Source organism: Cucurbita maxima, unplaced genomic scaffold, assembly GCF_002738345.1.
Source record: "Cucurbita maxima cultivar Rimu unplaced genomic scaffold, Cmax_1.0 Cma_Scf00016, whole genome shotgun sequence".
NCBI classification, from domain to species: domain Eukaryota; kingdom Viridiplantae; phylum Streptophyta; class Magnoliopsida; order Cucurbitales; family Cucurbitaceae; genus Cucurbita; species Cucurbita maxima.
In genome coordinates, this window is record NW_019272032.1 from 739,805 (window position 1) to 763,042 (window position 23,238).

Genomic DNA, 23,238 nt, shown 5'->3' on the forward strand with positions numbered 1-23,238 from the left:
CTGAATTGTATAATATAAACATATATATATACATACATACATACACAACATATATATATTTATATATATATATATGTATGTATATATGGCAAAAACCTGGAGGGAAACAGGGTTGAGGTGGCGGGCTCTGGAATTCGATCGAGAAGATTTTCCCGCGCTCCATCGTTAGATAACCCCAGATCGATTTAGCGTCCTGTCCAGTTCCAGTAACCAGAAAATCATCGTTATCCGCTACCACTTTTCGGCCATCGGTAGCCGCCAGTGATTTCCACAAGTCTTGAACTTCAATTTCCAGTATTCGTTAGTGGATTTTGTTTCCCAGCCATGGATTCATCCAAAGAAAGAGTTGCTCCCGTTTTTCTTGAGCGTTCTTCTCGGTCGACTAGAGGAAAGAGGTACCGGACTACTTGCCTACCTTTTCTTTTCTTTTTTTAGGGATGGATTTATTGTGGACTGGTGACTTACTTATGCAAGATGTTTCAAATTGTATGGATTTGTGAATGGGGTATTTTAATGGCTACAGGATGACCAAATTGCTTGATGAGGAAATTGAAGAAGACGAGTTGTTTTGGAATCAGGATGCTCTTAAAGAGGTATTTCTTGAGTATTTTTTTTTCCTCTGTTGAACGATATGGGGTTTTACTCTAATTTTTCTTTGATTTCGGTGGTTAATGGCGAAATCATTACTGGAATTATGAGATGTTGTTCCGTTTCTCCCCCATATCGTATACACGCGGTTGCTTTTAGGTTATAAAAGTTCAATTTCGTAGATTTTGCTGAAATTTGTCCGTGTATACATCCACTTAGATTTGGTTATACATTTGGATTTCCGTCTTGCAATGCCATTATCTGGATGATGGGGCTCTGGTTTTGACTGAATCAAATACTTTCCTGAACTTGTCAATCCTCGAAATTCGTTGCAGGAGGAGGTTGATGATGAATACGAGGAAGATCCTGAGATTGTGGATAAACTTGATAGTGATTTCAGTGAAGATGTGAGTTCTGTTTCAATTCCTTTTCACGACATATTTCTGGTCGGCCATAAAAAGTTTTTCACAACATGGCTACCTTTTTATGGACAGGACTCTGAACCAGAGGAAGAAACTGAGAACGAAGCAGATGAGAGGTTTTCTCTTCTCTGAAGTGCTTGGGTGTTGAATTACATATATCTGTTTTCTGTTCTAAAATTTTGTTTTCTTCTAGAACACAAACAAAGAAGCGATTAATATCTCCCGGAAAGACTTCTTCCAAGGACAATAATAAAAAGAGAGCTGTTTCCAAAATTGAGGAACCATCCAAAGATGAAGCAGCGACTGATCACTCTACGCCTCCTGAACATCACGATACACCAGACGATACTGAAGTTGAGAGAACAGAGAAGAAATCCACTAGAACTTCAGCTGTTGTTGGAGAAGCTGAGAGGGATGTTATTCGTAGCCACAATGAAGGTGAGTCCTGAATACTTGAATATTTAATTTGTAGGATGAAGACCAAACGTTGTTCATTAGAGTATCTTGAGTTTTTCTTGAAGGAAGTTTCTTGATTGAATAGGATGATGCTATGATGAAGTGGGAACTTTTATTTTGGTTCATAGATCCTTCAGCTTCTTGAAAAAATTTCATTATCCTATGAATTCTAGTCATTATTCTTTTCATGTCAATGACTAATCATTTCAATCTTTAGATCCATTCCGTGTCTAAGAAGAACACCAAAAATACAAAACAAAATCTTCTGAGCTCGAATGAGTTTGTTTAGGAGTAACTTTACATTTTATGACACCCAAAATTTGGTTCTCCATCCGTTTGGTTGTAGTGGTGTCTGGGGACATAAAATCTATAGCGGTTCAAGCCCACCGCTAGCCGAGGTTGTTCTTTTGGATTTTTCCCTTTTGGGTTTTCCCTCAAGATTTTTAAAACGCATATGCTAAGGAGTGGTTTCCACATCTTATAAAGAATGTTTCGTTCTCCTCCCCAATCGATGTGGGATTTCACAAAATTTGTTTTTTTTTTTTCAGCTAATGCATTCTCGAGTTATTGGACTAGTTTACAATTTTGATGTAATGAACTTTAGGTCCTAAGGTCCATAACTGCTGACCTTCACCCCAAGCGGATATTCTTTTAATGATAAGACATTTGCATTCAGGAGAGGAAGAAATCAGTACGGTAGATAAGACATCATCCCTGAGCCAAGGGACCTTAGGAAAAAGCCCCCGACTTTACTAATTAAAGAGCTTCATAATTCAGCAAGTATTAACGACAGTGGATCATATAGTAGTGAGAAATCTAGCATCTGGTTAACTTCCTGGCGTGTTTGAAATGTTTCGTTTTTTCCTTGAATGTGCTTTGCTTTCCTCTAAATCCAAGTCTTCTAAGTACGAGCCATACCAATGAATTCAATGTCTGATTTATCTGGTTCTAATTATTTGTTGCACATTTTGTTCAACTTTCTCAGAAAGTTCCTCTCCTGCAACGTTCAATATTATTCTAGTGTTTGCCATCAAATAATTTTCTTAGAAGGGTTGTTTTTGAGTATTAGATGAGTGAGATTGTATCCTTTCTTGTCCACCAGCTAATCACGAGGAAAAGTCCAGGCAAGGAGAAGACGACGAGCCAGGAAGACATGCTTCTTGAAGCTGCTCACACAGGTGAAACTGATGGTTAATGTATGTTATTGTAGGTTGCAACACTGGGTGGATACTTTTAAGGGATCTTTTCATTTTTCTCTTGTATTAATATTTCAGACTTCCATATCTAAGAAATCATGAACCTGAGAAATTTGGAGCGTGTTTTTGCATGAGAAGTAAAAAAGAGAGCAATTGTGAATAAAGCTGTGTACAATGGGATGATAACTTGTCCGTGTTTGGAATTATGTTATATTGGTGTATTTTGTAGCAGGTTGCTCGTATCTAGAGTTTAGTAAACTGTCATCATTTCAGGCAGAGCCTTCTTATTGGTACATGATCATTACCTCAATGAAGCTTTTCATTGAATTAATGTTAAGGGAGGAGCGCTCAAAGATGCAAACTCCAAAGAGATAGTAAGTAAATAATAGGAAGAATTAGTGAAAGAAAAAGACTTCCCAATTCATACAAAGATCTTGCAAAGAGAAACCCGAAAATAGTAGAAAGGAAACATTATGAAATCTAGCTATCTTGATTCGATCGCACCAATGATTTAAACATTCTTGAAACTCTGGTAACAGTCTAACTGAAATGTTGAAATAGTAGCCTTCACTGTGTATCTGTTACAATGGGTCCTCAAGAATTGTTATCTCGGCAGAATTTGTCCGGCATCTTGCTTGTGTTTACAGTCTTTGTCACTTTTAGATTTGTTCCGTTAAAAAGAAAAAAAAAGACAAAGGTGGCTTGTCCTGGCCGGTGCATAGCCCCCCGACTCCAAGACTTGGACTGAATATTCATTATTTTAGAAAGTAGGGAGAAAGAATCTCTCTTCTACAATGAAAAAAAGTGGAACGGAGCTAATTTAACTTAGCACAATCTAACGATACATCCAATACCAATGATTTGTGTCTATAATGCATTGCTAGACAATAACCACATCCGCATCTGCATTAGTTGAATAGTTGAAGTGGTGAAATGCCCTCTCAGACTCAAGAGAGCTTTGGAGAGGGAAGAGGTGCCCTCTCAAAAGCTTCATTGGTTATCTTTTTGGCACCTTATCAGTTTCTCAGTGAAGACTAAGACTCGTCATGAAACAATGTGTTATCCCCTTTAAAAATATATGAACTGACCAAAATCGTAGGGACTAATAGTATATTTCAATAGTATAAGCCGCATATAACTATCTAGGTATCGTATAACACCTGTGAAATCTGCGTATTTATGTTCGTTCACATGCATCATAGAAAAAATCTCTAATCATTTCAAAATTGAACTCATAATTCAGGTTTGAACATATAAATTAGGGAAAAAGGTACCAAATTTCAACGCCGTACACTAGCAAACTTGAATTTTCATTCAAAACATATGGGCGCACAGTTAAAACCTTTGAACCATTTACTTCTTCTCTTCCTTCTCTGCCTCGGCAGCCCTCTTCAACCGAGCACCAACATGGCGAGCATTCGTTCGCTCAACACGAAGCTTATCATAGGCCTTAAAAGATTTCATTTCTTCTGTTACCTTCACAAGCTCAACTGGTGCCTTCTCTAGTCCAATAGGCATGTAAGAGCCCTGGACCTGGGTGGCAGTTGCTAGTTCCTCAGGAGTAGAATCACCAGCCTACATCAACAGATATGTAAATGACCAGATATCAGACAGTCCCACAAATATAAAACAGTGTAAGTCATGCATGTTTTGTCATTTGGAATTTGGAAGAGTTACCTTGAACTTGCGAGCACGTCGTGGGAAAACGACCACCTTGGCCTTGTAAGTCTTCAGCCTCTGCACATTGGCTTGAAGACTCTCCAAGGAGCGGTTTCTGCGACGATGATCGACTGCAATGCCAATTGTTGGGGCGTACTTCTTTGGAATGCCAGCTGCCTGGTTTTTGAAAAAAAATGTCAATTGCCTCGACTAGGAAGTATCAACATAGGAATGATTTGATCATATAATCCAAACGATCATCAAATGTGCAACCATGTTGATTAGGATTCACTACTCAACTATGGTACGTTCTAGCAAGGATAAACATTGATCGACATATTCCAGTGTACAACTCCATGCCATGCTCGCAGTACTCTCAAAAGATTAATTTTTATCAATTATAGAACCAGAGCACAAATCATACAAAAAAGGAAAAACCCAAAGGTTTTCACATGATCTTCCATTCATTTAAATTTGAAATTGAAAAAAGGACAACGCAATTTCAATATTTCATCTGTCAAAATAAAACAAAACACAGAATTTATCTGAATTATATATGCACACATCATCCAAAAGTTCGGGAAGCAGAAAAACTAGCCCACCTTCAATTCTTCCAAAGAGAATCCTCTGCCAGCTCTGACTTTCATGTTATACTTCAACGTCTGTCCATGAACAATAGGTCGAAGTGGTCCAGCAGTAGGCCGAGGGAAAGTTTTCACAGCCTTTTCCTGACGAGCTAGGGACGATTTACAAAAGAAAAATCAAAATCAGTAAAAACAACACAATAAAACATTTAATCATGGTTGAACAAGCAAAAAACCCGGGTACTCACCGTTCCTTCTCCTTGTTTTCCGAGCAGGTTGGTTGAACCAAGTTCTAACATAGTTTTGCCAATGCTTCCTAAAGTGCCCACTAGGTATAACATTGTTGTGCTTCATGGCTTACCTGCTCAATCATTTGAGTTGGCAAATTCCAATAAAAGGAAAAAAGAACTTCATATATGCTCTGTGTATCACAATATATAAAATTGGAAAATATGTAATATCGACCCAGGTAACTTCCGTTTAACACACTGATACACATATATCAATCTTAATTTTAACTATTAAATTTACCTAAGAACACAAGAATTCCAACAACAATAGGGAAAAAAGAAAAAAAAAATTAAGCGAAAACTAAAATGAATATCGAATCCCTCGAAGAAAAACCACAAGGAAACGACATTCCCACAATTCGTGGGATACCAAGAAAATGCAGAAAGAAAAAGGAAAACCCAACAACCATGCCTCGGAGCAGCTTGAGAACTTGAGCAGACTTAGGGAACTAAAAACTCTAATTTAACATTGTGCAAATTTTGAGAAACGGAGATCAAATTGAAGCAGGCAAGAAATTGAAACGAACCTTATTCTTTCTCTGCGCCCCCTTCGACAATTCCAGTCGCTTCGTTCCTTCTGTGTTCAATGGCTACTAAAATTTCATAAATAGCGGCCATTGACAAAAACCCTAGGGACTCCCCTTCCGGTTCTGTTGGACCGGGTTGTTATTTCTTTTACAAATTTGTAAATTTGTTGTACTTTTTTTTTTCTTATTTTACCTCAAATTCAAAAATTTTATAGGACATAAGATTGAAAAACAAATTTTTAATTTTGCAGTGTGTACACACATAATCTTATTGAACACAAAAGTAAATACATTTAGATACTAAACTTGTACTTTTAACATTATTTTACAACCTATGAGGATAAAAATTGAAACCTCGAACCCCAATAGAAGAAATGCTCTGATACGAATCCAACAACAATCATTCACACGGTCTCGAAGGAGCAATTTACAACCTATGAGGATAAAAATTGAAACCTCGGACCCCAATAGAAGAAATGCTCTGATACGAATCCAACAACGATCATTCACACTGTCTCGAAGGAGCAATTACAAGAAGCAATACAAAGAAGATTTAAATACCAAATCAATAAAAGAATTGAGTAGCAATAAAATATCACTCAACATTGGAAAGTGATTTGAAGATTTTTGGTATTTTTATGTTTGTCTTATTTTCTTCCGTCGTATATATTTAATAGCTTTTATTAGTTGAACTACATTAGGTATAGATTATCTATTTTCTTCCGTATATATTTAATAGCTTTTAGAGTGTCATATTTCTTTCAAACCTGCTCTAGGTTTTATGTTTAAACCGATTCATTAAATTAGTTTTGATCAAGCTAATTTTGGAGTGAGTCGTTTTGGAATCTAAGAATGACCATCATAGATTACAAGTACGATCTAAGAGTCATTCATTTTTTAACCAGCTCTTGGTTGGAATCAATACGTTAAATTAGCTTTCTTTGTGAAAGTTTGCAAGGATTCTAGGACTTCTAACTTTGCAAAATCCAACATTGTTGGCACTTATCATGCTCGAAGTTGAATCAATTATATTGCATTCAGTATACCCATTTGTATATATATTCACAAATCTCCTAAAATTCAAGTTTTATTCGATGAAATTGAAAATTCACGACCAATTTAGTCATTGTGCTCGAGTTTAGCTTCCATTAAATTATTGTTGTTTGGGTTTAATTTCAAATATGTTTAAGAAAAGGGAATTCAGTTGGCAACATCAAGAAGCCAAGGCATCATGAAGTTCATTTAACACAGACATACTTTGAGTTGGGTAAAAACATGTCCAACAGAAGCAAAAACAAGAACAAAAGATATAAATCACTGCAGAGATGAACAAATAGCATGGAAAAAGAATCTCAAACTGAATCAGATATGAAATCCCACAAGTTCATGACAATCTAATATACTCCAAATAATTGTATTTTTGGCATACTATCTATATATACATTAATGATGCTACATGCTACGTCATAAACTCATACCCTTTGTTCATCTTCATCAAATACAAAAGTTTAAATTCATCCAGGACCATGAATAATAACGGTTGTCAGAAGATTCAAGCTTGTTAAGTTGATGAATTACCTGTGAAAATGGCAGGCTGCAAGTAATCACATTATCTTCAATGCTTCCCTAGAAGGTAAAGAAAAGTTTCGTAAGAAAGAATTGAGTTTTACAGGGATATAGATTAAGGAATCTCATAGGTGAAGTGGATGAACCTCTGCACCTGAGCAAGCATCCCGATCCTGGTTCGAGTTATCCAGTACAGGACGAACAGATCGATGAGTAAACCTGCCCATGCTCCGATTCGCTGTTTGTTGGGATAATTTCGTACTTTTACTAATTTTTTGCTTCATGATCCATTATTAGTTTGAAGTACCTTCATCAATGGAAAAAATGGCATATACGAGAATCAATAACAGGGAAAAAAAACCAATATGGTGGTGATATTGAGATCCCACATTGGTTGGAGAGGTTAACGAAACATTCTTTAAAAGGGTATGGAAACCTCTACATAGCAGAGGTGTTTTAAAAATCTTTAAGGGGAAGCCTAAAACCAACCGTGTCTAAAATACCATAAATTAATGAGAATCCAATTAGAACACAGGCAAACAACATATATTTAAAGGGTCTATACCTCATTGTAGAAAAAGCACCGACAATGTACATGTGGAGTTGATGCCTAAATACAGAACGGTCGGTCGAGCTTTGTTCCACCTTAATTCAACATAGGAAAAATGTCCAATCATCACCTTAGTTACTCTATTAATTGAAAATAAAGTAAAGAAAGAAAATACGGACCTTTTCGTTCTTCCAATTCTCGGGCCCAAAAGAAGATCGAACATACGCAAAGAACGCGAACGGTAGAGAATGAACAACATTGTTAGAATGAAAAGTTATGTTAAAACCACCATTCATGGCTAGAGGTGACAATAACTTCATTACCATAAGCTCTACCATCCAAGTTTTTCTAATTTTTCTTCACAGCATTCAGGCTACGATGGTATGTTCTCTTTTTAATCCTTGTTATCCTCCTCACCTTCCCAGACTTGATCATTTTTTTCACTTTTTCAAGCTTCTCTTTCCTACCTTCTAAATCAGCTTTAATGACCCTGTCCCTCTTCTCATCAGGAAGCAAAGCCAACCTAGAAAATTTCTTGGGCCTCACAAATCCCAGTCTTTCAGTTATGTCCTTGAATGCAGGAACAAGGCCTCGTCTTATAAAGCATCCATCGATCAGCTTCATCGAATTTAATTCTGGGAGAGCTGGGGCATCTTTCAACTCAAGGTCTGAACAGAAAGAGGAATCTTTTAGCCACATCCTGAGAGAATGAGATTTCGCTACAAGGAGACCGCTCCGTGTTCTACAAGGAAGAAAAGGAGAACCCATCTCCCACAGGCATACTTTTAGCGTGCTATTGAGCGAAACCATGTTATATTCTGCTGATCCAGTGATCAGAACAACTGATTTTGGAGATTCTGGGCAACCTTGCAAGGATGCATCCTGCAATTATATAGCAGACATTATAGAATAATATATAAATTTAGTCATGTTCTTCGAGTATTGCCATCGATTTTCTTTCATAAATGAATTTAAAGTGGGAAAAATGTGAGGGAGATTGGTTAAATATAGGAAAAGAACTAGCCTGCATATGGTCAAGCCATAAAGTCAGAGCAACAAGAGCTGAACCAGCAGACAGCTTTCTAAAATCAGCACCCCAGTCCTTGTCAGCTACCCTGCATTATTAGACTAGCGCATGAGGAACAGTTCAATATAGTACCAAACAAATTGTCTTCAATCTCATAATATGGCTACAATAAGGCTAAGAAACATAATGTAAAGTATGGGTTCAAATCTGTTCATCTATTCAACATGACCACCCATGATTTGGATCAATGCCCCTTAGATAACTCCAACCTTGGAAGAGGCATTGGTTCTCAAGCGCAAAATCCAACCAAAGTGCAAAAGTCGGAGTCAATCGACAAAATGACACTTTTCTGAGCAAATGAACAACGTAGTACATTACAGAAAAAGGCATTGGTAGTTGTGAAAATTCCTAGGATCCATCCATCATTTCCAGGTGAGCCACCACAAACAGCCGTCAACATCATGCTGACTCCAATGACTTGGCCCACCTAGTTCGACCATAGAAGGAGGTCATGCAGTTACATAAAAACCGCAAGTTGAAGAGGTGGCAACATCTTTTCACAAGTCATTAAGTGTGAATCTCAATCGTTTGTGGATGATGAATGCACCACAAGGCATTGATAGATGTTTTACTTATTTATAAATGGATGATCTTTCTCAATGCGAAGTCTTAGCACACAAAGACGGAAAACGTTAGGAAATTCAAACTTCGGTAGCTTGGATGTGACAACTTGACAGATTCGAAGGAAAAGCCAAATTTTCCACAACTCAGTAATGGTAGGCATGATAAATTTGACAGACAAAAAATGAACAAATTAATTTACCTGAATATATCCTGTCGGTATATATTTCTCTTGATCGCCAACTGGAAAACCCATGATGCAGTTGCTCGAAGTTCGAATGCCCACAGCAGATCCTCTAAAGCATTGACAAAGTTAAATGCTGCATCATCATCTTCCATGGCTCCAAGTTTCTCTAGACATTGATCAACCTCCAGAACCAGTGATTGTGATTTTTCTGTTAAAAGCCTGCGAGAGAATCTTTATCTTAAAATGGCTAGTTATCAAAATTACTCGACAGCATCATTTTAAAAGAGGAATGAAACATTGTCTTGCTTTAACATTGGGAAAATTCGTGGGCACCTGATTGGAAGATCGAATCCAGTATCTTGCAATGCATTTAAAATGATAATCGCTTCACCTGTACTTTCAGACAAACTTGCAGCTCGAATAAAGCACGTCCATATTCTATAGTCTGGCTCTATACCATCTGCCTTCATTTCCACAAGTTTCTGGATCCCACCCTTGTAATCCCCATTTCTAAGATATGCGTCAATTACTGAACTATATGGTAATGTATCAAGGTTCATACCAGTTGCTTTCAGATCATTGAGAACCTGTTCGGCTTCCTTCGGGTGGCCAGAACTGCCATAGGAAACCATTAACAAGTGCATTGTGGCAACAGTGGGATCGATCCCCGACTCTTTCATCATGACAAGTAAGCGCTCTGCTTTCAAATGATTTCCTGTATTTCTAAACATCTTCATCATTACATGATAAAAAAAACGATCTAATTTACATCCATTTGATCTCAACTCTTCAAAAAGCTCCTCTGCTTCTTCAACTAGCTGCCTTTTAGAAAGGGCTGAAATCAAACTTTTATAGGTGTCCAACACAGGCTCCATACCCCGCCTTTTCATTTCATGCATCAGTGACAACCCCTCTTCTGGTCTACAATCTCTACAATACATTATAATTAAGGAATTATAAGTATCCTCATCAGGTGTCAGTCCAGTTTCTTGTATTAGCTGGTACATTCTAGAAGCATTTCTGAAATCTTCAACTCCTACATACAACTTAATTACAGAATTCAATATGGATAGATCAGGTTTAAATCCCGCCTCCTCCATTTCTAATAGCATGGCCTCAACATCCCGAACTCGTTTTCCATTGCATAACAATGCAATCATACTCCTGTAAAGATGCATTGTTGGAAGATAACCAGCAGCTTTCATTCCATGATAAATTTTCTTCACCTCAAATATGTTTCCATCTCGAGCAAATGCATCAAGCATCAAAAGAATAGAACTTTTGCTTACCTTAAAGCCCATATCTTGCAACTCCTGGACAACAACATAAAGCTCCTTCAATCGATTATCAACAATTAATGCTTGCAATAAACCATTAATGGAATTCACTGAAGGAGAAGGACCATTGCACATCATGGTGTTAAAAACAGCCCTTGCTCGTTCGTAGCAACCACTTTTGGCATAAGCTTGTATTAATGCATTCCAAATCTTTCTATCAATTGTAGCTAGTTTTAGCTTCAGTTTTCCAACCAAGCTTTCAGCTTTCTGCCATAGTTTTAGTTCCCCATATGCTTCAATAATTTTAACACATGTAGAGACATCATCTACTATAACCCCTTCGAGCTCTGCACGTTCCAGCAAATAATGGGCTATTTCAGGATAGCCTGTTTTACAGTGCATAAGCATCATGACTTGGTACAGGCTTTCCGAAATTTTGACACCATAGAACATCATATCAGAAAAAATGTGAGATGCTATATCAAAGAGTTCCTTTTCCTGGCATCCTTGGAGCAAACATTCATACACTATGGAACTTGTGCCAAATGAACCAAACCCTCTAGTTGTATTATCATATTCCACTAGAGCAGCATCTATTTGCTTAGCTTTACAGAGTACAACTATCATCGATTCAGTTACCAGCTGATTCGAATTTGAAGTCCTCTCTTTCAAAAATTCTAGTAATTCACAAGCTTCTAAGTGCCTGCCAGACAAACTATATGTACTCAAAATAGATAATAAGGTCTCATGGTCCAGGTCATAGCCAGTGTCAATGGCCAATCTCAACATTTTAGCAGCATGATCATAGCACTCTTCCTTTACAAGAATCGAAGAAATGACTTGAGGATTCAAATCACATCGTTCTTGCATATCGCTTATTACTCTGTCAATCTCATCCAATTTATTTTCTTTCCTAAGGTTTCGAAGCATAACCTCATAGAGGGCACCATCTGGTGTTAGACCATCACGCAACATTTTCCTGTATAAGAACATTGCCTTCTTTGTCTCATTGAACCTAAGAAAGAGATCAATCATAACCGAGTATGCCAAACAATCAGGTCTAATCCCAGACCTAAGCATACAATCAAATGTCTTCTCGGCTTCTACTGGTTTACCGGCCTTTCCATACCCACATATTAAAGCACTGTATGTCCTTAAAGTGGGTTTGACTCCGGAATCCAACATCTCAGTCATTATGTTTGCAGCTTCTTCTATTTTACTAGATTTTCCAAGTGAATCGATAAGAACAGTGTATGTAACTTCATCAGGAGTTCGACCAGACAATTTCATATCCCTGTAAAGCTGGAACGCAAGGTCATGCTTCTCCTGCTTCCCATACATGTGGATAATTGTATTATATGTCATCTCGTCTTTACCAAATCCATTGCTTACCATTTCTTCACAAATCTCCTTTACCTTCTCTACATTCCCTTCTCTAGCAAAAGCATATAATAGTGAATTATACGTCACTGCATCTGGAAAGAACCCTTTGGACGCTAATTCCTTAAACAGCTGCTCCGCTCTGCTGGCCAGCCCACATCTCCCATATACTGATATCATAGCATTGTAAGTCCATAAATCAGGTTGACAATTATGTCTCTCCATATCATTATATACCTTCATTGCTTCTTCAAGATTTGATTCACGGGAACAAGCACTAATTAAAGTATTATACGTAATTATATCGGGTCTAACACCTGACTTCCTAACCTCATTTAGAAATTGAAGGCATAAATTCGGTGTCATGGATCCCGACTTCATACGTGCATTTATCATAGTGTTGAAACTCACCAAGTCAGGCTCACACCCTCTTGTACGCATTAAATCAAGCAACTCTTGAACCTGAACAAACCGACCGTTCCGTGCATATACGCCCATCATAGCATTGTATACTTGGACAGTATTGCCAATGACAGACTCAGACCGGGTAAAAATTTCTACAGCCAACGCTTCTTGATTGGCCTTTCCAAGCACTGCTAAGATGGTAGCCAACATCCGAGCATTGGGTGAATACCAATGCCTCAAATTCAACCACTCATACACCTCTAAAGCCCTGTGCCAATTCGAGCGCCCCACCCATTTCACTACAAAGCAAAAGTCAGTGGGAGTCATTTGAACCTTCCTATCATCTAACACATCAGCCACAAATTCATCCTGTTTCAACGCTAAAATTTTATCAGTCAAAAATTGCACTCTCTCCCTCCAATCTTTCGCTCTTTTGAGTGCTAATTTAGTCATCTTTTTCACTCTCGTCTTGCTAGGCCTCCCTAAAACCTCTTGAGTTTCATCACTCACCATCACCATAGATTCAAACTCATCTTCTACAAAATCCCCATCTCTAATCTCCGAATTTTGGGTTCTAATAGAAACCTCCGATTCATCGAATCCATGGGTCTGCGAAGGGGAAGGAACCGTGAACTGCGTTTGAGACGGCGGCTGAAAACTCTCGGTTAACTTGAGGTTGGGCCATCTAACAGAAGGAGAAGCTCTACTATAGCGAAATTGCTGAGACGTATTTGTATTGATTTCACTCTGTTCAATGGAAGAAGCAGAAGTGGGCTTACATACCTTGGAAGATGAAGCGAAGGCCAACGGAAGCACCGCCGAACATGCCATAGCAATGGAAACCGCGGAGGAGAGTATGGGAATTACTATAACTGTGCACTAAATTACTATTTCATGACGAGAAACTTGCCGATTGATTCAAAGACAGAGGGATGAAGAAAATGTAACCTGAAAGCCTCACTGGGTTCAGTTCAATTCTTGGGAAGGGAAGATAGCAACAGCAATTGGCTATGAATTTGTGGGTTTTCTTTGGCTTATGTATATATGAGTTCATTTCGGATAGCAATTGTCATTTGGATATAGTGCCGCGAAGCTTGGAAGAGAGATATTTTTGCTTTGAAGTGGGAAGAACGAAATTTCATTAGTATTTTTATTTATGACTTGGGAGTTAAATAAAAAATTCAACCTTTTCATTTATTCCTCAAAAATACATTTGAATAGGTTCATTGTCCTTCAGATTCCATTTAATATTTACGTTTAATTTTGATTTAGAGAGAATAAATGAATAAATGTGTGAGTAGTGATATAAACTTATAATCTTAAAATATGAGTAATATTTAACCGTTGAATTATGAATATGTAGACACTCTTATTCGTACATTAATAAGATAATGAAGATGGGAAGTGAATTTTTGTTTGTTTGTGTCCATTTAGTGCATCTGAGAATCTAATTTCAATGATTCTAAGTGTTCAAATAGTATGTTTTTGCTTAAAAATATAATCAAAATTTGAAAGATAATGAAGATGGGAAGTGAATTTTTGTTTGTTTGTGTCCATTTAGTGCATATGAGAATCTAATTTCAATGATTCTAAGTGTTCAAATAGTATGTTTTTGCTTAAAAATATAATCAAAATTTGAATTTTGAGGGTTGATTTTACTTATTTAAAAACTATACTTCTTCAGTCCTATGACATAAACTTTTTGAAATAAATGATCAGAGCGTTCAATAATATAACAAATCGTTGTTCTCTTTATGGCAAAGGGGACACAAAGTTACCAAATGAGAAATATAAAGGCAAATTTATCGAGTTTCTTAGAAAGAGTTCTCTCATGCCCATAGGTATTCTCTACCTATCCACGTGTACCAGTTTCGTGTGCATATTCCCTTTTGTAGAAGGTGGTTCGAACTTTCCTGAGTAGTATGATATGAGTATATAATGAAACACAATCGAGCCTAAATGTCATAAAAAATCCAAACTATCTCGAACATTTGTGGAAATCAACCAAGAAATTGACACATGGATGGCATGCTTAGTTATTGAGATGCATGAGTAGGCATGAGGAGTACCGGAGTAGCCGTCGAGCATATAGAGATTATCCATATCCAAATATTGTGGTAGATGTATCTACACCATCAAACTAAAGCCTAAAAGATCATCATTGTTCTTACTATTACTTTCATGAAGAAAATAAAAGGATACAACAGCATACAAAACAAGAATAAATCCCCTGAAAAGACAAATGGAGCCGAACCAAAGAAAAATACTAAAGGAAAGGGCTCCATCTGTTAAATTTCCTGCATAATCTTTCCTTTTATCACATTGTTATTGTAACATCCAGCACTAGTAGACAGCGTGCCAAGATAGCATAAAATTAAATGTCACTATGAGGACAATCGAATGTTGGCTAATAGTTAATTTTTCAATCAACCAACTCAATGGAATTTTATTTAAGAAGAAAATTAAAGCATGTATCCCATTACCTTGCATTTCGTGAACTCCTGTTCTATAAGCCTGGAATTGATTCAAGGTTGTACTTCTCAGACCGTGCAGCAGCTTCGGCTTCCTTACCATCTTCCAAATTTGGCTTCTTCATGGCATCGAGTGTGTTTAAATAAGAGTGTGAAACATCTCGACTGGAAGATGTGCCTGAATTGCTGATTCTGCTTGCAAGGAAGCGACGAATCAGACCCCGGAGGAATGGAGCCATGGTATCTGGCTCATATTCTAAGTAATACATGATTCCTCCCATACAAATTGAGAATAGGAAGACCTGTTCATATTACCAAACAGAAGGAAAATGTTATTTGGGAATTCAACAGAACATCAGATATCAGGTTTACCAAGCTCTAGTATATCTTATAAGCTTAATCTTTTCCAACACGAGTAGATTTCCACACAAATATATAGACTTCTTTGGAAACATGTCACTGGATTCAAGCTGACTCACTGCGAATCTCTCTCGAGGGTCGACATACCTTCGATTGAGTGCATTTACAACATGATATGGCTAGTTATTCAAGGCCAATAACATACGAGGAAATATATTGCTGGATGGTATAATTGTTTAAGATAGAATCACAAAAAATTAGGACCTAGATAGGTGTGGACAACTGATCCCCACTGCAAAACATTACTTTTAATTTTCAACAATCATATTTGATTTTGATGTAATCAAAATACCTCAGCATTTTTTATGTTTGGAAGCAGGTGGCGATTGACCAAGATATACCACCAAGAATCTACTGCACGGGGAAGAACATAGAGAGCTAGCTCAGATCGTCTTCCCTTCTTCTCTAAAAGAACTGAAAGGGCAGATATCCCACCGGCAACCCAATATACGAGTTTGTGGTCCTTGGTTGCAACTTTCCTATGCAAACAAATGACCGCCTAGCATCGTCCCAAATACTTCAGAACATTATCTAACAGATTTTAACTGATATTAATATGAAAGATCAGGAAAATAATGACCTGAAAAATGCCAACAAAGGCAGACAAAAAACTTGTTGACCGAACTGCACCTTTGACAGCAAGCCAACAGGTGCGACCGGGAGCATCCATGAACTGCAAAACCATGAATCATGGTAATCAGCAACAATAAATAAATCGAAAAACGATTTCAGCAACAAAAACAAGGGGGTAACGACTATATATACACTAAAATATGTGAACTTTCTAACAAAATATAATTAAAAATAAAAACACATCAAAAAATAAGACGCTTAGTGTAAGTATTCATTTTCAATTTTTTGACCAATTGTGGATACTTTTTGTAACACCTTGGTTTTTGTACATCCTTCTCATGTACGTTTCATAGTCTTGAAGAAAAGTCCTTTTTTTTTCCTAGTGAAAAAACGAAAGAAAACCACCGATTCTAACTAGTGGCAGCTCTAACGAAGGAACATAATTTTGGTGGGCCAACCGTGGTTGTGGAAAATAGTAGAATGTATTTTAGGGAGAACTTACTTTCTGTAGGTGCAGAACAACAAATGGTACAAATGTCAATGAGAAGTAAAGAGGAAATGTCTTCTTGAATGTGGCTGATGCTGCCTTCCCATTGTGAGCCATGCACGAATTCGTGTCTGGATGGATTATATTACATGGAATAATTGAGGGAAATTCCCCTAGATTTTCATAGCCAGATATTTTTTTATCTGACAAATAAGAAGACAGTGATGCAACATCAATGGGATAGCCTCTACAACTATCTCGTACAGCCTTGTAGACAGGTTCGGCAACTGGCCCTGTCTTTTGAATGAAGTCCCGATATGATTGTGGCAAGCTCTCAGGACGCATTACAAAGGCATACATAACCTGAACCAAATAGTTTATCATGAATATAAAACAGGGTATACTATTAAAGAAATTAATGATTAGTACTGCCAGCTGACATCATAAAGGCAGAGATGAATCCCATAGTTCTTCTAATAAAAAAAAGAATCTCATAATTCTGACGAAAAAGATGAAACTGCCAAATAAAATAAAAAAATAAATAACTTTTCAGGGCCATAAAATTATTCAACATTTACAATTTAATTTAACTAAGAATAAGAAATTAATGGATTTGTTACAACATGTTTTACAAAAACTATTGTTGATTATACTTTCTGATTGCTCTATTCTTTTGATCCCAGCCATTTTTCATTAAAGGGGAAGGTCCAAGAAACTCTTCCATCAACGAGTAACACCCAAATTTATGAACCAAAGAGATCTTGAAATCTATTTCAAACCTGAGCCAAGACAATAAGCAGTGAATCCATATGGCTCTAAACTACCTGTGCACATGCCATGGCAAACAGCAGAGAATCACCATGTCTCCAATGACTCCCCCAAAGGTGGAACTTGTTCTTGGATTTCGCAGAATTATAGGCACACTAATTTTAAAAAGAGAAATATGAAAAGAAAGAAAGTTAATACAGATACAGACAAGGAGATTAAGAAACGGGAGAAAGAAAAACTGCATCTCAACAGTAAACTCATGCTTTTTGTACCTGAGCAAGTCTAGCCATAAGATACAAAGCAAGAGTACGCCTCCGATTAGAGTCATCCAATGCTAAAATAGACAGACCAGCCACTGAACCTGCTAATATTCTGCTCATCATCCCTCAAACAATGTCATAAATATGGAATGTGCTTATTCCCGATCTTTTGCATTAAAAAGGGGGAAATGAAACACCAATAAAGTTATGAAAATGGGAAAATTGATGCTCTAATGGATTGTAAACTTACACATTTAACGATGTCTCCCTCTTTCTCCACTTTCTAAGCAAGCATCTAAGGGCATGATAAGACCCAGTAAAACCACCAAAAAACAAACCAATCCGACAAGCTTCTTCCCTTACTATCAAGTCTTTCTCTGAGACAAGTTGCTATGAAAGAGTATTCAGGAGGAAAAAATTAATCAAGCACGTGGAATAAATGAAGGGCAACAGAAATCTATTAGAAATGAAAGATTATTAAATACATGGGAGAGGCAACAGAAATCTTTGATGCACACAAAATAAGAGTAGTATCATCTGCCAGCACAAAAATATCTAATCCTATTTCATTTTTCTCAACAAAACCATATTGATCACTGGCAATAAGCCATGTCTATTAGAAATGAGAATGAGAAATGAAAGTGATTCTTCCAACTTTTTATTTACCTTTTGCATGGATTCCACCACAACTTCAATTTAATTCTTAATCTAAGGATTAACATATAATATGAATGATAATTCTTTTCCCTTTTCTTTTACAACTACAAATTTCATTGATCTATGAATTTTACAAAAGGGAATGGTCCTTGATGCTTATGGTAGGAGGATGAACAGTTATATAAGTGTTTTGGATGACTACCAAGAGAAGCAACAAAAGAAACGCTTTACCAAAGGTCTAAGAGCTAATAATGAGCATCTTAGAATATATTGTCCAATTTCTCTATCTAGCCAAAAACTCTCACAAAATCACTTCAATAATGTTAGACCATAAAACTGCAGTTTTCCTTTTAAAATGGGTTCCACACAATAAAGAAGACAAACTGACTTGCCCTGATGGGGGCATCGTGCAACTTAAACCAAAAATATTAATTAGTCTCCACCTTAAAGAACTGGAAACCTAACAAAAGAAGAATAAGTAGCCAGCTTCTTCATTTGATTCTTGTCAAGGAAACAACAATCTGGAAAAAGAGAGCTTCGCGTGGTATTCTTGTTTTCACAATCATTAATTCTCAATCCTCCAAGGAAAGTTGTACAATGGGAAAACAACTTTAACCTTCGTAGGATTTTGAATTTTAAGGAGTATAATAGGAAAAAACTTAACAACAATGAATTTTCCAAGAGAGTAACATATGGATAAAGGTTCCTGATATTAATATGTTCCGCAAACTATAGAAGGTTTGTCAGCTCTATCTCAACCTTGACAAAGTCCTTATCAAAGTATAGTGTTTGTGCCAACACCATCTACTAAAAAGCTTTACTTCTGATGTGTTTGGTTTTTTTATTTATTATTTTAGTTGATTGGAGTTTCTGGCTTTACGTTCAGCTGTTAGTTTGTTTGTTAGGTTTGGTTTTTGTCTTCCCCAATACAGATGGGGGTTTGTCATCCATTAAAGATAACTTATCATTAATGAAATTATCTCCAAGTTTGTTTTTCTATACCAGGTTCTTACCAAGATACACAACTCAGGAAAGATGAAAACCAAGGTGCTATCTTTCATCCGTCCTCCCAAAAACTGCTAGTGGGCTACAACTATATATTATAGTCGAATTATCTGAAAGCGCAACCTTCCATGCCATCTTTGTTGGATAAAACTTCATGTGATAAGGAATCAAGCTGCACGGAAATACAGCTCATGGAAGAAAAATTCTTGACTTCCAATTTCCCAATGCCCAAACCTCATACTTCCGAAGAGTGGGAAACAATGCTCCATTGGATAAGATGGCATCCCCTATTATGCTTCATCCCTTGCCAATAGAAGGTTGTCAGCTAAATTTCAACCTCATCAAAGTCCCTTCATAATCTAAGGTGTTTGTACCGGCGCTGTCTACCTAAAAAGTTTGCCTCATACCAAGATTTACAGCTCAGGGAAGATGAAAACCAAGGGTGTTATCTTTCATCCACATGTCCTCCCAATAACTGTTACTGGGCTGCAACTACTTACAGTCTAGTTATTCGTAAGCAAACTGCATCCTTCCATGCCATCTTTGTTGGGTAAAACTTCACGTGATAAGGAATCAAGCTGCACTCAGATACAGATCAGGAAAGAAGAAATCGTGGGTCCCAAATTGTCAATGCCCAAACCTTTTATTTTCAAAGAAATGGAAACGATACTCCATTGGGTATGGGGACATCCCTTACTTCATTTCTTTGTTCTACTTGGCTATACAACTCCTCAGCTAAATTCTATCGATCTCGATAACTCACTCACCCACTCAGCTATTTGGCATTTACATAAGTCACTATTTGAACTTAAATATAGTCACTATTAAAGAAGGAATTGAGTCAATTAAGTATTTTCCATCTTGACTCAAATTTTTCCACGAGATTCTCCAAACTTCAGGTTTTCCTATCATAAGCAATAAAACCTTCGTATGCATTCCAATGTATCAGTGTCCTTATTACACTATTTCAATGGTAACTTCATTTATCCAACCACCCTCCATAAGAGGGTTAACGGCCACGTCAAAGATTTGTCCCGAGTTTAAAATCTCAATTCCTTATCTTCCACTGTTAATCCCAACCTTCTTTTTTTTTTAACACCAAGCAATATCGTTTGATCCCTATCCTAGCTTCTTAATAATGCTTAACTGAGAGAAAGGGATCAATGACGCACAAGTCAGAGGTGTTTTGCTGCAGGACTTTGAGGATCTTAAACTAGTCTTGAAGAAAACTGTGTATCCAATAACATAATTATGCCACAGTTAATGTCACAAGCCACACAATCAGTTAATAGCGTTAAAAAGAATACAACCATTACGCCACACAAGAGAGTTTTCATCAAAATTCATTTAATCTTTATTAAGAGCTTTTAGGGAATCCAAATAACTTCCTTATCAACCATAACTTTTTAGCCATCACATGGAAACAGTTCTACAAAGGTTTCCAAAGTAGAAGGCTTTAAGAAATTAAAGTTCATACCAGGAAACATCAATCAAACCCAAGAAGCTTCTCCAATCTGATTAAGTGCATCACAATAACGGGAAGCTGTATGAGATAAAAAAATCACCCTTAACAACCATAAAGTTTTAGCCATCACATGGAACCAATTCTTTGAAGTTTTATGAAGTAGAAAGCTTCAAGGAATTAAAGGTCATACCAAGAAATCATCAACCATGCCCAAAGCTTCTCCAATCTCATTATGCGCATCACATAAAAGGGAAGCCATATGAGATGAAAATAACCCGTATGATTTCAGCTCAATCCTCCTATTAAAAAAAAAAATTAATCTTCCAAGTTTCAACCCTCAGTATCAATATGCTACCTTTCGTTCCACTTCGGAAACTTCCACTACCACTCCTCTCTTGTAATACTTATCTATCCAACAAGCATAATTGTCCCACCTAGTTTCTTCAAAGAATTTTGTACTTCTTGATAGCTTGAACCAACTCATAAAGCTGTCACGAACAATGAGACAAATTGCACAGACAGTGAAAACTTACTGTCCCTTTCATATCCAAAAACCCACGGCATTGTTTGCGTTCTATTGAGCCGCAACAAAAGGGAGAAAGGGATAACTCATCACTAATCAACCTAGCCGGAGAACTCATTGAAGAGAGAACCATTATAATGAGATGCTTTTTCATTTTAGATAATTGAAGCAATTGAAATATAATTACACCATCAGACATAAATTACATGAAAGATTTAACATTCAAAGTAGCCATAAATTTCTTATAAGAATTGAAATTAAAAGCTAAATCCTAAAATCGAAAAATCTAAGGAGCACACTTGGAAATATTACTTCAATTCCAGCAAGATCCAACCCATCTCATTATAATCCCCCTCCAATACAAACTCATTTCCAATATGTATGGCGAAATAATACGTTTCAACAACAATTGCATGAACCTAAACAAACAGTCACGTAGCAGCAATAAGAAACAACTGCAGTGATAGTAAAAAAACTAAATTGTGAAGTGAATCAAACAATATTTTCCAACCCTAATTCAAAGTTTCGATCGACGATCACACAAAAATAAGGAATACCAAAATCAACAATTTAAAAACGAGAATAAACCCAAACAAAACAAACCTTAAGATCAAGTATAGAGGAATAGGACTGTCTCCGTGCGAGCTTGAAAGCGCGGAGAAGTATACCAATGCCAACTCTAACACCATAGGAAAGGAGGAAGGTCTGGCAAAGGTTACCAATGGCATTAGCCACACAGGAGGACTCATAAGCGGCATGATCACACGGCAGGGGCTGCTCCCGGCTCTGGTGGTGATGAGATCCACACGCCGCTACTTTCTGCTGTCGCCGCTGAAGCTCCTCAATAGCTTCCCGGAGCCGGTCCTCCGCCTCACGAAGACGCCGCTCCGCCTCCGAATCCTGCGTGCTGCTGTCAGAGCTCCTCTGCAGAGACGGCGATGGAGAAGAGGACAAAGAAGGGAAAGAAGAAGAAGAAGAAGAAGACGAAGACGATGACATTTTGCATCAGAGGAAGAGAGATTTGAGTTGGAAGAGAGATGCGAGAGAGCACACAGGCAATGGCGAAAGCTGAAGCATTGGAGCTTTTGGAAGAAGAAGAAGAACTCAAGAAGGAAAAAATTGAAGAAGAAGAAGAAGAAGAAGAAGAAGAAGAAGGCTTTGTTTGGCAGTTGGTTCAGACGGGGTTACATTTTATCTGGCACGTTTTACGAGTTCCGTGACGCCGTTCCGTAAGAAAACGACCGCTTAACGAACGGATTATTTTCTAACACATTAATTTTTCATTAATTTTATTTTGGACAAGTTGTAATCTTTTTTATAAAAAAAAAAAAAAAATCATAAAAGCTAATTATTAAAAAAAAAAATTAAAGGAAATAAATTAAAATTTAATATTATTAATGTTACGCCATAGAATAGACATATTAATTTATCTCCTATGCTATTGTTAAGCTTATAATCTTATAGAAATATCATAGGTCGAAAGTATTAATTCTATTTTTATTAAATAAAAGAAAGTTTGAAATTAACAATATTTCTTAAAAATATATATAGAAATAATTTTTATCATAAAAATATTTAAATTAATAAATAAGTATATTAATTTTATTCTTTAAAGGAAAAGGTTTTCTTGACTTTGTTTATGAAAGTCAAGAAACAATTTTGTTTTAATATTTTTTTCTCCCTCCTTGTTTTGCCTCTTAGTCTCAAATCTCTCTCTTTTTATCTCATTCTTTAAAAGAACCGAAAACTTTACTAAATATAAGAAAAAAGTATGAAAAACAAACAATGAAGCTCCGTACGATTTTCCCGATCTAAATAAAGCAGGTTTTACATGAAGAAGATTTGGCTCAGCATGTTCTATTCGATACGGGTAG

At 36.8% G+C, this 23,238-nt stretch overlaps 3 protein-coding genes and 1 pseudogene across 6 annotated transcripts; 1 reads left to right on the forward strand and 3 right to left on the reverse strand.

Moving 5' to 3' along the window:
• The first annotated feature begins 102 nt into the window (after positions 1-102).
• LOC111491360 lies at positions 103-2,893 on the forward strand (annotated as a pseudogene).
• Positions 2,894-3,854: 961 nt separating this feature from the next.
• Positions 3,855-5,829, reverse strand: LOC111490997 (60S ribosomal protein L13-3-like). Its single transcript, XM_023139705.1, has 5 exons — positions 5,723-5,829; positions 5,154-5,266; positions 4,924-5,057; positions 4,340-4,498; positions 3,855-4,237 (listed from the first exon to the last, which is right to left on the reverse strand). Exons 2-5 carry the CDS (start codon positions 5,257-5,259, stop codon positions 4,016-4,018), a joined length of 621 nt encoding a protein of 206 aa, XP_022995473.1. The 5' UTR covers positions 5,260-5,266; positions 5,723-5,829; the 3' UTR covers positions 3,855-4,015.
• A 385-nt stretch (positions 5,830-6,214) lies between these two features.
• Positions 6,215-13,804, reverse strand: LOC111490996 (pentatricopeptide repeat-containing protein At3g18110, chloroplastic). 3 transcript variants are annotated; one of them, XM_023139704.1, is made up of 9 exons: positions 13,684-13,804; positions 10,007-13,607; positions 9,689-9,892; positions 8,863-8,953; positions 8,018-8,720; positions 7,854-7,933; positions 7,443-7,595; positions 7,301-7,348; positions 6,215-6,233 (listed from the first exon to the last, which is right to left on the reverse strand). In XM_023139704.1, exons 1-5 carry the CDS (start codon positions 13,787-13,789, stop codon positions 8,187-8,189), a joined length of 4,536 nt encoding a protein of 1,511 aa, XP_022995472.1. In that variant the 5' UTR covers positions 13,790-13,804; the 3' UTR covers positions 6,215-6,233; positions 7,301-7,348; positions 7,443-7,595; positions 7,854-7,933; positions 8,018-8,186. The 3 variants fall into 3 exon arrangements, with proteins under 3 accessions (XP_022995472.1, XP_022995470.1, XP_022995471.1); XM_023139702.1 differs by lacking the exon at positions 6,215-6,233 and having other exon boundaries at positions 7,059-7,348; XM_023139703.1 differs by lacking the exon at positions 6,215-6,233 and having other exon boundaries at positions 7,059-7,348; positions 7,435-7,595.
• A 1,059-nt stretch (positions 13,805-14,863) lies between these two features.
• LOC111490977 lies at positions 14,864-22,525 on the reverse strand. 2 transcript variants are annotated; one of them, XM_023139673.1, is made up of 9 exons: positions 21,968-22,525; positions 17,965-18,104; positions 17,727-17,826; positions 17,511-17,609; positions 16,702-17,049; positions 16,207-16,299; positions 15,919-16,125; positions 15,219-15,508; positions 14,864-15,078 (listed from the first exon to the last, which is right to left on the reverse strand). In XM_023139673.1, the coding sequence occupies exons 1-8, from the start codon at positions 22,361-22,363 to the stop codon at positions 15,242-15,244; spliced, it is 1,650 nt and encodes a 549-aa protein (XP_022995441.1). In that variant the 5' UTR covers positions 22,364-22,525; the 3' UTR covers positions 14,864-15,078; positions 15,219-15,241. The 2 variants fall into 2 exon arrangements, with proteins under 2 accessions (XP_022995441.1, XP_022995440.1); XM_023139672.1 differs by having other exon boundaries at positions 14,867-15,508.
• Between the last annotated feature and the right edge of the window lie 713 nt (positions 22,526-23,238).

Excerpts from the sequence above, each read along its gene's own strand:
- LOC111490997 (XM_023139705.1), bottom strand. The coding sequence starts at position 5,259 with ATGAAGCACAACAATGTTATACCTAGTGGGCACTTTAGGAAGCATTGG. Across the intron at positions 4,499-4,923 it reads TCTCTTTGGAAGAATTGAAG|GCAGCTGGCATTCCAAAGAA; the intron begins GTGGGCTAGTTT and ends TTCAAAAACCAG. Across the intron at positions 4,238-4,339 it reads GACGTGCTCGCAAGTTCAAG|GCTGGTGATTCTACTCCTGA; the intron begins GTAACTCTTCCA and ends CTGTTGATGTAG.
- LOC111490977 (XM_023139673.1), bottom strand. The coding sequence starts at position 22,363 with ATGTCATCGTCTTCGTCTTCTTCTTCTTCTTCTTCTTTCCCTTCTTTG. Across the intron at positions 17,050-17,510 it reads TTGCCATGGCATGTGCACAG|GTTATGTATGCCTTTGTAAT; the intron begins GTAGTTTAGAGC and ends TATTTGGTTCAG. Across the intron at positions 16,300-16,701 it reads TTGTTCTGCACCTACAGAAA|TTCATGGATGCTCCCGGTCG; the intron begins GTAAGTTCTCCC and ends ATGGTTTTGCAG.
- LOC111490996 (XM_023139704.1), bottom strand. The coding sequence starts at position 13,789 with ATGAACTCATATATACATAAGCCAAAGAAAACCCACAAATTCATAGCC. Across the intron at positions 8,954-9,688 it reads TACCGACAGGATATATTCAG|GGTAGCTGACAAGGACTGGG; the intron begins GTAAATTAATTT and ends CTAATAATGCAG. Across the intron at positions 8,721-8,862 it reads TATGGCTTGACCATATGCAG|GATGCATCCTTGCAAGGTTG; the intron begins GCTAGTTCTTTT and ends ATATAATTGCAG.